At 52.3% G+C, this 13851-nt stretch overlaps 1 protein-coding gene across 19 annotated transcripts in view; it reads left to right on the top strand.

Annotated features, from left to right (window-relative positions):
• CIZ1 (CDKN1A interacting zinc finger protein 1) overlaps nucleotides 1-13851 on the top strand; it is a 37615-nt gene that overhangs the window by 20890 nt on the left and 2874 nt on the right. For 5 of the 19 annotated variants that reach the window (XM_063697047.1, XM_019033281.4, XM_055351235.2 and 2 more), the window contains 9 exons: nucleotides 1979-2072; nucleotides 2270-2378; nucleotides 3379-4076; nucleotides 4295-4416; nucleotides 5020-5217; nucleotides 6313-6437; nucleotides 12683-12770; nucleotides 13271-13384; nucleotides 13589-13738. In XM_063697047.1, coding sequence (XP_063553117.1) covers nucleotides 1979-2072; nucleotides 2270-2378; nucleotides 3379-4076; nucleotides 4295-4416; nucleotides 5020-5217; nucleotides 6313-6437; nucleotides 12683-12770; nucleotides 13271-13384; nucleotides 13589-13738 — 1698 coding nt within the window. The remainder of the gene's footprint in view (nucleotides 1-1978; nucleotides 2073-2269; nucleotides 2379-3378; nucleotides 4077-4294; nucleotides 4417-5019; nucleotides 5218-6312; nucleotides 6438-12682; nucleotides 12771-13270; nucleotides 13385-13588; nucleotides 13739-13851) is intronic. The other 14 variants (XM_063697051.1, XM_055351237.2, XM_055351240.2 and 11 more) reach the window with 9 other exon arrangements.

Genomic DNA, 13851 nt, shown 5'->3' with positions numbered 1-13851 from the left:
GAAAAACAAAGAATACAGAAATGCCACGAAAAGGAAGTAGGTTCTGGACCCATTCTGGAGTCTGGAGGGCTTCCTGCAAGAAGTGCTTCTGAGGCTCTAAGTGAAGGCCTAGGGGCAGGGACGGGCCTGGGGCTTGACCAGAGAGAAGGCCAAGGTAGATAAGCAGAGAGGGCTGGTTGCGGGGGCATGGCCGGGGCAGGTAGTGTGCAGAGGCCAGTTTGTGCAGGGAAGGGGTGGGTGCGCAGAGTGTTTTCAGGCTTGGCGTAAGGCGTGCACCAGGGCTGCAGGAAGCCACGGGAGGGCTTTAAGCCTGGAAGAAGAGACATGATCAGCTTTGCATTTTAGAAGGACCCCACTGGGCCAGGTGTGGTGGCTCACGCCTGTAATCCCAGCACTTTGGGAGGCCGAGGTGGGCAGATCATCTGAGGTCAGGAATTTGAGACCTGTAGGGACCAGCCCCACAGGGTTGGTGGGTCTCTCCCTGTGTGCGGCGACGAGAGAGTGTAGAAATAAAGACACAAGACAAAGAGACAAGAGAAAAGGCAGCTGGGCCCGGGGGACCACTACCACCAATGCGCAGAGACCGGTAGTGGCCCCGAATGTCTGGCTGCACTGTTATTTATTGGATACAAGGCAGAAGGGGCAGGGTAAAGAATGTGAGTCACCTCCAATGATAGGTAAGGTCACGTGGGTCACGTGTCCACTGGACAGAGGGCCCTTCCCTGCCTGGCAGCCGAGGCAGAGAGGGAGAGGAGACAAAGAGAAAGACAGCTTACGCCATTATTTCTGCATATCAGGGACTATTAGTATTTTCACTAATTGACTACTGCTATCTGGAAGGCAGAGCCAGGTGTACAGGATGGAACATGAAGGCGGACTAGGAGCGTGACCACTGAAGCACAGCATCACAGGGAGACGGTTAGGCCTCCGGATAACTGCGGGCGAGCCTGACCGATGTCAGGCCCTCCACAAGAGGTGGAGGAGCAGAGTCTTCTCTAAACTCCCTCGGGGAAAGGGAGACCCCGCCCCCCTTTCCCGGTCTGCTAAGTAGCGGGTGTTGTTCCTTGATACCTTTTGCTACCGCTGGACCATGATCCGCTTGGTGACAGGTGTTTTCCCAGACGCTGGCGTCACCGCTAGACCAAGGAGCCCTCTGGTGGCCCTGCCCAGGCATAACAGAAGGCTCACGCTCTTGTCTTCTGGTCACTTCTCACTATGTCCCCTCAGCTCCTATCTCTGTATGGCCTGGTTTTTCCTAGGCTATGATTATAGAGCGAGGATTATCATAATATTGGAATAAAAAGTAATTGCTACCAACTAATGATTAATGATACTCATATACAATCATATCTAAGATCTATATCTGGTATAACTATTCTCGTTTTATATTTTATTATACTGGAACAGCTCGTGTCCTCTGTTCTTGCCTCGGTGCCTGGGTGGCTTGCCACCCACAGAGACCAGCGTGGCCAACATGGTGAAACCCCAACTCTACTAAAAATACAAAAATTAGCCAGGCCTGGTGGCGTGTGCCTGTAATCCCAGCTATTTGGGAGGCTGAGGCAGGAGAATTGCTTGAACCCAGGAGGCAGAGGTTGCAGTGAGCCAGGATTGTGCTATTGCACTCCAGCCTAGGCCACAAGACTGAAATTCTGTCTCAAAAAAAAAAAAGGACCCCACTGGCTACTTCGTGTAAAACTGGGTGGGAAGTCAGGTCAGGAGGTAGCACTGTGGCCAGGAGAAGGCTTTGTGTCCTCCAAACCTGGGTTTATTTAACAGACAACTAGGTAGAATCCCCTAGACACCAAGGTTGGGACATTTTTACTAAGATCATCCACTCGGCAGCTCTGGGGCCAGGCCCACCAGAGGTCCTCAGGGCCCTGTCATCCCCTGGAGGATGGGGGGCAGCTGCCCTTGGGCAAGGGGGTATTGATAGGGGTGGGTATCGGATGTCAACATAGTTTCTGAAAGGAAGCAGGATTCTTCTTCTCAGACAATGCCTGTGGAAGACAAGTCAGACCCCCCAGAGGGGTCTGAGGAAGCCGCAGAGCCCCGGATGGACACATCAGAAGGTGAGGGAGGGAGGCTGCTGGCCCTTCAGAGGGACATGAATGGGGTGGGGCCAGTGGGCGGGTCAGCAGGTGATAGAGACAGGTGTGGGAGGCAGGGGTTCTTGGTGGGAAGGCGGGGAGCCCAGGCCCCATCTCTTGGAGGTCAGAGATGCTTGCTCTTCCCAACATGAGGTCCCTCGCTCATGCCTCCATTCCAGACCAAGATTTACCGCCCTGCCCAGAGGACATCGCCAAGGAAAAACGCACTCCAGCACCTGAGCCTGAGCCTTGTGAGGTGTCCGAGCTGCCAGCAAAGAGATTGAGGAGGTAACTGATGCTGAAAACCTGACCTGGGCCCGGGTGCCCTGTGCTCTCATTCCTGCAAAGGCAGGGGTGGCAATGGCAGAGGGGGTGCACCCTTCAGTGGAGCTGGAGCAAGGAAAGGGCCTTGGCCTCTGACTTGGAGGAAGGCCTTACTTATTTCCGCACCTGACCTGGGGAAGCTCCCAGCCAGACTCTGGTGTCTTCCTTGAGACTGAGCCACCTGGGGGCCAAGCTGGATGGCTGTGTGGGAGGGGTGAAGACGTTCATCTGGGACCGTAGTGGGCGGGCCATTTACAAAGCCAGTTGGATACATGTCAGCAAGTTGTGGGAGGTGAGAACGATCCTCCCCGGTTTATTTAGGTGAATCTGAGGCCTAGACAGCCAAAGGAGTTTGCCCAAATCCCCAGCCTGTAAGTGGTAGAGCCAGCATTAGAAACCGAGTCTTGGGCTGTACGCGGTGGCTCACACCTGTAATCCCAGCACTTTGGGAGGCTGAGGCGGGCGGATCACCTGAGGTTGGGAGTTTGAGACCAGCCTGACCAACATGGAGAAACCCCGTCTCTACTAAAAGTACAAAATTAGCTGGGTGTGGTGGCGCATGTCTGTAATCCCAGCTACTCCAGAGGCTGAGGCAGGAGAATCGCTTGAACCTGGGAGCTGGAGGTTGTGGTGAGCCGAGATCGCGCCATTGCACTCCAGCCTGGGCAACAAGAGCGAAACTCCATCTCAAAAAAACAAACAAACAACAAAAAAAAAACCAGAAACAAACAAAAAGAAACAGTCTTGGGCTGGGCGCGGTGGCTCACACCTGTAATCCCAGGTTTCACCATGTTGGTTAGGCTGATCTGGAACTCCTGACCTCAAATGATCCATCTGCCTCAGCCTCCCAAAGTGCTGGGTTTACAGATGCGAGCCACCATGCTCGGCCTAGTTTTGGCCTTCCTTGGGAGCCCCTGGGGCCTCTTTGAAGACATGACTGGGATTTTCTTTTGATCCTTCCTAGCTCAGAAGAGCCCACAGAGAAGGATCCTCCAGGGCAGTTACAGGCGAAGGCCCAGCCGCAGGCCCGGATGACAGTACCGAAACAGACACAGACACCAGACCTGCTGCCTGAGGCCCTGGAAGCCCAAGTGCTGCCACGATTCCAGCCACCGGTCCTGCAGGTCCAGGCCCAGGTGCGGTCACAGACTCAGCCGCGGATACCACCCACAGACACCCAGGTGCAGCCAAAGCTGCAGAAGCAGGCGCAAACACAGACCTCTCCAGAGCACTTAGTGCTGCAACAGAAGCAGGTGCAGCCACAGCTGCAGCAGGAGGCAGAGCCGCAGAAGCAGGTGCAGCCACAGGTACAGCCACAGGCACATTCACAGGGCCCAAGGCAGGTGCAGCTGCAGCAGGAGGCAGAGCCGCTGAAGCCACAGGTGCAGCCCCAGGCACATTCACAGCCCCTAAGGCAGGTGCAGCTGCAGCTGCAGAAGCAGGTCCAGACACAGACGTATCCACAGGTCCACACACAAGCACAGCCAAGCGTCCAGCCACAGGAGCAGCCTCCAGCGCAGGTGTCAGTACAGCCACCAGAGCAGACCCATGAGCAGCCTCAGACCCAGCCACAGGTGTCGTTGCTGGCTCCAGAGCAAACACCAGTTGTGGTTCATGTCTGCGGGCTGGAGATGCCACCTGATGCAGTAGAAGCTGGTGGAGGTAAGTGAGCACTGGCTCCCAGCTGGTCTGGTGATGGGACAGCTCTGCCCAGACCCTTCATTCCTCCCCTGACTGGGTGCTGCCTGGGACTGAGGGCTAGGCCTGGAACCCAGGTCCAGGGCCATCCATGCTGGGGGCCTCAAGGTTCTGGCTGCGGACGGAGAAGGCAGCTCTTGGGCCTGGGGACTCTGGGAAATACAGAACATCTGTCATTTCAGGCATGGAAAAGACCTTGCCAGAGCCTGTGGGCACCCAAGTCAGCATGGAAGAGATTCAGAATGAGTCGGCCTGTGGCCTAGATGTGGGAGAATGTGAAAACAGAGCGAGAGAGATGCCAGGGGTGGGTAGAGGCCCTGATGTGGCAGTGTGAGGGCCACAGAGCCCAGCAGGGTGGGATGGCCTCTTTCTGCCCCAGGCCACCTCAGGGCCTCCTTGTGTTTCCCCCACCGTGAAATGGGATGACAGCCCTCTGCCTAGGATGGGTGGACAGACCAGGCTGGGCTTGACAGTGGTGTGCATGGGACCCTCTTGCCGTTGTGCTGTCTTCACATCCGTCCCTTCCAGCCTGCCCATCCCCAAGCCAGAGCCCCAGTCTCCTCGCATGCGTAATGTTGCTCTCGTGGAGAGAGCACAGAGTGGAAGCCTCTCTGTGGGATTTGGGTCCCAGCTCTGCGTAACTGTGGGCAAACCCTTTCCCTCCTGAGTCTGTTTCCCCATTGGTCATACAAGGGGTGGGATGAGTGGTACTTTAGGCCGACCTGGGTTCGCATCCTGACTGCAGTGCTTTCTAGCTGTGCAAGCTGGGGTAGTCACCTAACAGCTCAGAGCCTGTTTCCCTATCATCAGGAAGATCTGATGAGACAATGTTGGCAGATGTTGAATGCTGGGCTGGCCCACTATAAGTACACAGTTGATGGAAGTTCAGTTCCTACTCCCCATGCAGGTATGGGGCGCCGGGGGCTCCCTGAAGGTCACCATTCTGCAGAGCAGTGACAGCCGGGCCTTTAGCACTGTACCCCTGACACCTGTCCCCCGCCCCAGTGACTCCGTCTCCTCCACCCCTGCGGCTACCAGCACTCCCTCTAAGCAGGCCCTCCAGTTCTTCTGCTACATCTGCAAGGCCAGCTGCTCCAGCCAGCAGGTACTGATACAGGAGATAAGGGTGGGGAGGGGTGGGGCCTGCGTGGAATGCCCAGCCTGCCCTCCCAAGGATGCCTCAGGCTGCAATGGGCCCTGCCCCAAGCAGCCATGCATTTGCTTGGGAAACATTTCCTGACCAGCCAAGAAGGCAGGTTTTGGTGGTTTTGTTTTTTGTTTTGAGACAGGGTCTTACTCTGCCTCCCAGGTTGGAGTGCAGTGGCATGATTTCAGCTCACTGCAGCCTCTACCTCTTGGGCTCAAGCAGGTTTTTAGAGTCAGTCAGACCTGGTTCATATCGGCTCTGAGTAGCTGGGAGACCTTGGAAAGCGAATTCCACCCCGTGCCTGTTTCCTCTTGCATCAGACAAAGGAAAGTTTAGGGTTGGGCACAGTGGCTCACGCCTGTAATCCCAGCACTTTGGGAGGCTGAGGTGGGTGGATCACGAGGTCAGGAGTTTGAGACCAGCCTGAACAACATGGTGAAACCCCGTCTCTACTGAAAATATGTGTTGGCATGCTTCTGTAATCCCAGCTACTCAGGAGGCTGAGGCAGAAGAATTGCTGGAACCCAGGAGGCAGAGGTTGCAGTGAGCCAAGATCATGCCACTGTGCTCCAGCCTGGGTAACGGAGCAAGCCTCTCTCAAAACGAAATAAAAAAAAGAAACATTTAGAATCCACCTCACTGGGTGGTTCTGGGGATTCAGCAATGTGACATTGGAGTCCTGAGCGCAGGCCTGGCCCAAAGTGAGTGTAGCAGTAATCATGATCGCATTGTACTTGTATTATTACTACTCTTGTGCTGTGAGCTGTGTTACTCTGTGCCTCACCTGGCACAGCCTTGGAGACCTGGATGCTAACCAGGCCGCTCCTTGTCTTTGAGGCACTCACACATTCTCTGGGAGGGGCAGAAGCTCGGGCTGGCATGTACCCTGTGTCTCAGTTTATCATGCCTGCTCTATCCTACACAAGAGACAAATGTGTGGTGAGAGAAATGGGCTCACAGTGATGAGGCTGGGGTCTGCCTCCCCAGGCCCCAGCCTTGCCCACTGTTCTGGGCTCACGCCCCAGGCCCATCCCTCTTTCCCTCCTGCTGCAGGAGTTCCAGGACCACATGTCGGAGCCTCAGCACCAGCAGCGGCTAGGGGAGATCCAGCACATGAGCCAAGCCTGCCTCCTGTCCCTGCTGCCCGTGCCCCGGGACGTCCTGGAGACAGAGGATGAGTGAGTGGGGGATCTTGGAAGCTCTGTGTTGGGGGGTAGGCGGTCTCATCGGCCAGGGCCTGAATCTACCATCTGCAGGGTTTACCTTTGGGTTAAGCATTGCACCCCCAGCCAGGCCTCCTCACACTGTTAACTGTGTGACCTTGAACCTCAGTTTTCCCTGCCTGTAACATGGCTTGGTGACGGATATAGTACAGGAATTCATGACATTCTCTTAAGGTTCCCTCTAGGCAGGGACAGTATGACCATCCCTGTGGGAGAGGACAGGTTGTGGCACAGACTCTTGCCCCCTGTGGCATGTGTGCTAACCCCGCTGTGGGGTGACAAGGCTGAGGATCAGGTTCTTTTGTGGTTGGAGGTTAGGGTTTCCCTGTGTCTCTCTCCCCCTTTCATTGTCATGGGAGCCTGTTTAATCAGAAACTTCAGCCCTCCTGGGGTCTGGAACTATACTGGGGTGGGAAGGCCGGCAGGCAGCCAGAGGTGCTTTCAGGACTCTGTGGGCAGTCATAGAGGTGTGCAAGGGCTGGGATGTGTCATCTCAGCAGCAGGACCATGTTAGCTAGGGCCACAGCGGGGACACAGGCTCTGTCTCAGGAGACAGCTGCTTCTCATCTCCGGATCTCTTAGTTTTAAGAAGAATCCAGAAATCCAGGTTTGTATGTGAAATCTCCCAATTTCAAAATGTTAACAGCTAGTTCAGAATTGAAACAAAACAAACCCTACGGAGAGCAAATCAAACACTTTCATAGGCTGGATGGTCCCTTGAGTCAGTGGTCACGGGCTGTGTCCTAATTTTACAGAGGTCACAATTTGAAGCTTCCAGGTGGGGCTGAGGGGACAGGAAGGGCTCTTGGTTGGCCTCCGCTTGCCTGCCTTGTGTAACAGGGAGCTCTGTCTCTGCAAGGGCAGGCTGTGTCTCTGTTAGCTGTTTCTCACTTTGAGAAGAGCGTCCTTGAGTGGTTTTCTACTTGGTTGAAATAATCATAAACACAGGAGAATGATGACTCACCAAGACGTTCTTTGCTATTAGTATCATGATGAAAAAATCTAACGGGAAATGATCTAAAATACTCGAAAGTAGGGGACTGGTTAGATGATGAAAAAGCCCGTCCATCTCATGGAACAATGAATAAATAGGATAACTGGAGAATTTATAATAATGTGGAAAGGTGATGCAATGTCAAAGTAAAACAGGATTCAAAATTGCATCTGCAGAATGAGCTTGTTTGTGTAAAAATAGATCTTGTGACACAGAAGAAAACTAAAAGGACATATGTAGCACAAGCTGTTAACAAACTTGAGGTGTCGGGGATTCATCAAACCCTCTCCCAATGTTATCTCTCCATGAAGTCTTCTCTTGAATCCTACTTGGCCCCGAGGCCATCAAGAACATTATGGTCAGGCGCAGTGGCTCAGGCCTGTAATCCTAGCACTCTGGGAAGCTGAGATGGGCGGATCACCTGAGGTCAGGAGTTCAAGACCAGCCTGGCCAACATGGTGAAACCCCCTCTCTACTAAAAATACAAAATTAGCTGGGCATGGTGGTGCATGCCTGTGATCCCAGCTACTCGGGAGGCTGAGGCAGGAGAATTGCTTGAACCTGGGGGCGGAGGTTGCAGCGAGCCGAGATCGCACCACTGCACTTCAGCCTGGGTGACAGAGAGATTCTGTCTCAAAAACAACAACAAAAATTTAAAAAGTCCCTCCAGTCCCTACCTACGACCCCCTCACCTTGGTCCCCAACACAAAGACATCAATACTGTCTTCCTGCATCAGTGGGGGTTCTTCGCGGTTGTAAGTGAAAAAAATTCTATAAGACAGAAATTAGCTTGAGCAAAAAGGAACAATGTTTCTGGCTTAGGTTAGTGGGAATATAAGAGATACAGCTGGACCCAGGGGATACCATTTCTTAGAGAGGCTCCATCTGTCACTACAGTGGGCACCAGGTACCCACAGCCCCAGCCTCCCTGCACAGTGACCTCCAAGGAAGGGCAGTCACCTGTGTCTGCAGTAGCAGAACAGTTTCTAGGGGAAGTGCTGGTTAATCTGATTGTGGTCACGTGCACATTTCTGAAGCAATCCCCTGGCCAGGGATGAGGCGTTCTGACTGGCTAGGCCTAGGCAGGCCAGCTCTACCCAAACCACATGGAAATACATTTCCCCATGGAAGGCAGGGGGGTGTTCCCAGGAATGGGGCTGAAGGCTGGATCCCAATACCCTAGCTGGTGGGGGTGCCCCTCTCCTCCCTCCTCAAAGCCCACAGGGCAGGTGCTGTGAACTAAGCCCTTGCCTACCTTAGCTATTTCTTTGTTTTTTTTTTTTTGTTTTTTTTTTTGAGATGGAGTCTCGCTCTGTCACCCAGGCTGGAGTGCAGTGGTGCGATCTCGGCTCACTGCAAGCTCCGCCTCCCGGGTTCACGCCATTCTCCTGCCTCCGCCTCCCGAGTAGCTGGGACTACAGGCGCCTACCACTAGGCCCGGCTAATTTTTTGTATTTTTAGTAGAGACAGGGTTTCTCTGTGTTAGCCAGGATGGTCTTGATCTCCTGACCTTGTGATCCTCCCGCCTTGGCCTCCCAAAGTGCTGGGATTACAGGTGCAAGCCACCATGCCCGGCCTGCGTTGGCTGTTTCTGGGCAGCCTCAGACGTGACACTGGCACAAGGTGTCTGCCTGTTTGATGACCATGTTCTCTCCCCACCCCCTTTCTTCATTGGTTGTGTTTTTCTCTCACAGAGATCAAAATGCACATTGAAAAATAGAGCCAGGCTGGCATGGTGGCTCACACCTATAATCCCAGCACTTTGGGAGGCTGAGGTGGGGGGATTGCTTGAGTTTAGGAGTTCAAGACCAGCCCGTCATGAGACCCGTGTTACTGTAAACTATAAAAAAATAAGCCAGCCGGGCACGGTAGCTCACGCCTGTAATCCCAGCACTTTGGGAGGCTGAGGCGGGTGGATCATGAGGTCAGGAGATCGAGACCATCATGGCTAACACAGTGAAACCCCGTCTCTACTAAAAAATAAAAAAAATTAGCCGGGCGTGGTGGCGGGCGCCTGTAGTCACAGCTACTTGGGAGGCTGAGGCAGGAGAATGGCCTGAACCCAGGAGGTGGAGCTTGCAGTGAGCCAAGATCGCGCCACTGCACTCCAGCCTGGGTGACAGAGCGAGACTCCGTCTCAAAAAAAAAAAAAAAAAAAAAAAAAAAAATTAGCCAGGCCTGGTGGCATGCACTTGTAGTCCTGGCTACTTAGGAGGCTGAGGTGGGAGGATTGCTCGAGCCCAGGAGGTGGAGGCTGCAGTAAGCCTTGATCATGCCACTGCACTCCAGCCTGGAGCAAGCTGCTTTAAAGTCTGATTTTGTTGCTTGCAGCAGTATTAAGAAGATTTTACTGAGGACAGTAAATGTCCCTAAATCCTAAAATCTAAAACCTGGTACTCTCACTGTGTGGCTGATGTGCCTTTTTTGACTACAAAAAATTTTTTTTTCTGATTTTAAAAATAATTCGCTCATTATATAACGTTTTGAAAATACAAGGACACAGACACATGAGAAGATAAAAATCACCCATAATCCCATTACCCAGAGATAAACACTGTTTACATTTTGACCTAGTTCTTCTTGTGATCCTTTCTGGATTTATACAGTCTTTAAAAATCGGAATCATGCTACATGACAACACTAACACTTTCTGTCTCTAAGCAGCCCTCCCCAGCAGAGCTCTTACAGGGCTTTATCAGTGGACATGTGTCCCCTAAAATTTATGAAAAATTGTGTATTTGCATATTTTATAGAGAGTCCTTATTTTCACTGAGTGAGACACTTTTTTTTGTTTTTTTTTTTGAGAGGGAGTCTCGCTCCGTTCCCCAGGCTGGAGTGCAGTGGCGCAATCTTGGCTCACTGCAACCTCCGTCTCCCAGTTCAAGCAATTCTCCCGCCTCAGCCTCCTAAGTAGCTGGGATTACAGGTGCCTGCCACAACGCCTGGATAATTTTTTTGTATTTTTAGTAGAGCCAGGGTTTCACCATGTTGGCCAGACTGGTCTTGAACTCCTGACCTCAGTGATCCGCCTGCCTTGGCCTCCCAAAGTGCTGGGATTACAGGCGTGAGCCACCATGCCCGGCCAGGGTTTTACATGTATTTGGCTTTTCTTTTTTCTTTAATTTTTTTTTTTTTTTTGAGACAGTGTCTCACTCTGTCACCCAGGCTGGAGCGTAGTGGTGTGATCACAGCTCAATGCAGCCTCAAAACTCCTGAGCTCAAGGAACCCTCCTCCCAAAGTGCTGGGATTACAGGCGTGAACCAGCGGTATGCCCAACCTTGGTTTAAGAAGCTGCCTACATAAAGGATACACTCTGGCCAGTGATAGCACAGCCCTTGTCATTGACATTTGTTTGCTTTTTAATTTTCTTATATCTTTCAACATGTAGAAGTTTTAAATTTTTATGCAATCGGATCTATCAGTTTTTTCCTTTATGATTTCTGGCTTTGATGTTATATGTTGCAATGATCTTTCCCAACCCAAGATTAAATAGTTGCTCTCCCCTTGTAAAATAAATATTATTTTATTTATTTATTTATTTATTTATTTATTTATTTATTTATTTATTTTCTGAGACGGAGTCTTGCTCTTTTGCCCAGGCTAGAGTGCAGTGGCGCGATCTTGGCTCACTGCAACCTCCGCCTCCTGGGTTCAAGCAATTCTCCTGCCTCAGCCTCCCGAGTAGCTGGGATTACAGGTGCGTGCCACCACACCCGGCTAATTTTTTTTTTTTTTTTTTGTATTCTTAGTAGAGATGGGGTTTCACCATGTTGGTCAGGCTGGTCTTGAACTCTTGACCTTATGATGTGCCTGCCTTGGCCTCCCAAAGTGCTGGGATTACAGGCGTGAGCCACCGTGCCCGGCCCTATTTTATTTTATTTTTGGAGACCGGGTCTCTCTCTGTCACCCAGGCTGGAGGGCAATGGTGATCTCGGCTCACTGCAACCTTAACCTCCTGGGCTCAAGGAATTCTCCCACCTCAACTTTCCAAGTAACTAGGACTATAGGTGCACACCACCATGCCTGACTAATTTTATTTTATATAGAGACAAGATCTCACTATGTTGCCTAGGCTGGTCTTGGACTTCTAGGCTCAAGCGATCCTCCTGCCTCAGCCTCCCAAAGTGCTGGGATTATAGGCATGAGCCACTGCGACTGGCCCCCTTTTTATTTATTTATTATTTATTTTTGAGACAGCGTCTTGTGTTGCCCCAGCTGGAGTGCAGTGGCACAATCGTGGTTCACTGCAGCCTCGACCTCCTAGGCTCAAGCAATCCTCCCACCTCAGCTTCTGAGCAGCTAGGACTACAGGCATGTGCCACCATACCCAGCTAATGTTTTTTATGTTTTGTAGAGATGGGGTCTTGCTATGTTGCTCAGGTTGGTCTCAAACTCCTGGGCTCAAGCAGTCCTTCTGCCTTGAGGACTGGGATTACAGGTGTGAGCCACTATGCCCGGCCTCCCTTTTTAAAGTATATGGTTTTTATTTTTATGCCTGAATCTCTGGTAGTTCAGCTAGAATTCATTTTCAAGTAAGGTAGAAGGTGGAAGCAGAAGGCGTTTCTTCTCCAAGTAGACAACAAATTGTTCTGACATAACTTGTTGTATAATCTATGCTTTTCAATACCAATTTATCAGAAGCGGAATTCTTTTTTTTGAGATGGGGGTCTCACTCTGTCACCCAGGTTGGAGTGCAGTGGCGCTATCTTGGTTCACTGCAACTTCTGCCTCCCAGGCTCAAGCGATCCTCCCACCCCAGCCTCCTGAGTACCTGGGACCACAGGTGCATGAGCCACCATGCCTGGCTAATTTTTTGTATTTTTGCTAGAGATGGGGTTTCCCCATGTTGCCCAGGCTGGCGAAGCTGAATTCTTACCAATATTTGAACCTGTTTAGGACTTTCCATTCTTTCCCACTGATACACTGTCAGGATGTACATCACACTACACAGTTTTATCTATTGTAGCTTGTGGTTTTCATTTTAAAGGTTGGTATCCCCAATGCTTCATTCCCCTTCCCCCTAAAGTTTCCTGGGTTATTTCTGCTTAAGTACTCATCCAGATGAACCTCAGAACCATTTTGTTAAGCTTCCCTAAGAGATCCTGTGGGAGTTGCTATTGGAATGGATTACACTTATGGAGCGCTCTCAGACAGCTGCTGTCTTTCTGGCGTCACATTGTACTTGCTTTGACTGTTGTCATTCAGGGAGCCTCCACCAAGGCGCTGGTGCAACACCTGCCAGCTCTACTACATGGGGGACCTCATCCAACACCGCAGGACACAGGACCACAAGGTAGGAGGGCCTGCACGCTGCAGAGGCACCCGCACTGCCGTCTGCAAGTGGAGTCCAGACAACACAGAGCCCCAGTTGGAAAGTAAACGTTCCTCTTTGCCCCTGCACACCCATAACCCACAATGCAGTTTCTGGAGGAGTCAGTCTTGTTTCTTCTTCGGGCTTCAGGTTCCCCATCTGTCCAGTGTAGGCCAGGCCCCATCTCACCTGCCATTCAGCCACGGGGCTCACAGGGGTTATTTGGGCAGCTGCCCTCTCTCTCGTCTTCTCTCTGTGTCTGTCCTGTCTCTGTGTTGCCATCTGCCATCCCATCTCTCAGCCACCCACACCACGAAGAGATGTGTTTGCCCACGTTCCAGTGCAGGGGTGGAGCACAGCCCGGCTTGTTACAGATATGGTGGGCCTGCCCGGGGGAGGTGAGCTCTTGCCGGGCCCTGCCTGGGTGCTAGTCAGGGAGCTTGCAGCTGGGGACACTGCTTGGTTGGCCTGCCTTTTTCCAGATTGCCAAACAATCCTTGCGACCCTTCTGCACCGTTTGCAACCGCTACTTCAAAACCCCTCGCAAGTTTGTGGAGCATGTGAAGTCCCAGGGGCATAAGGACAAAGCCAAGGAGGTAACCTGAGCTCCCTCAGAGGACATGGGCCCAGAGAGGTACAGAGCCTTGGCCAAGGCTGTGTAGCAAGTTGAGGTTTATCCCAGCCCAAACTCACAGCGGGTCTGGAGGGATTGGGACTCTCAGGGGAGGGGTGGGGTGGGTAGGGCATGGCCCCCTGGCTGTTCAGAGCTGACCTGAGCTCCTTGCCTACTCCCTGGGCAGCTGAAGTCGCTTGAGAAAGAGATTGCTGGCCAAGATGAGGACCACTTCATTACAGTGGATGCTGTGGGTTGCTTCGAGGGTGATGAAGAAGAGGAAGAGGAAGATGAGGATGAAGAAGAGATCGAGGTTGAGGAGGAACTCTGCAAGCAGGTGCTGGGGGGAGGGTGTGGGAGGCGGGCTTGGTGCTGGATTCCCAGCCCAGGACAGACCTCATCCCACCTCCCGGAGGCCAGACACTGGGCTGGCATCTGTGGGCACTAATG

The sequence above is a fragment of the Gorilla gorilla genome, chromosome 13 (genome assembly GCF_029281585.2).
Source record: "Gorilla gorilla gorilla isolate KB3781 chromosome 13, NHGRI_mGorGor1-v2.1_pri, whole genome shotgun sequence".
NCBI lineage: Eukaryota > Metazoa > Chordata > Mammalia > Primates > Hominidae > Gorilla > Gorilla gorilla.
The sequence above is the reverse complement of the archived record's forward strand: the minus strand, read 5'-3'. Positions and strand labels throughout refer to the sequence as shown.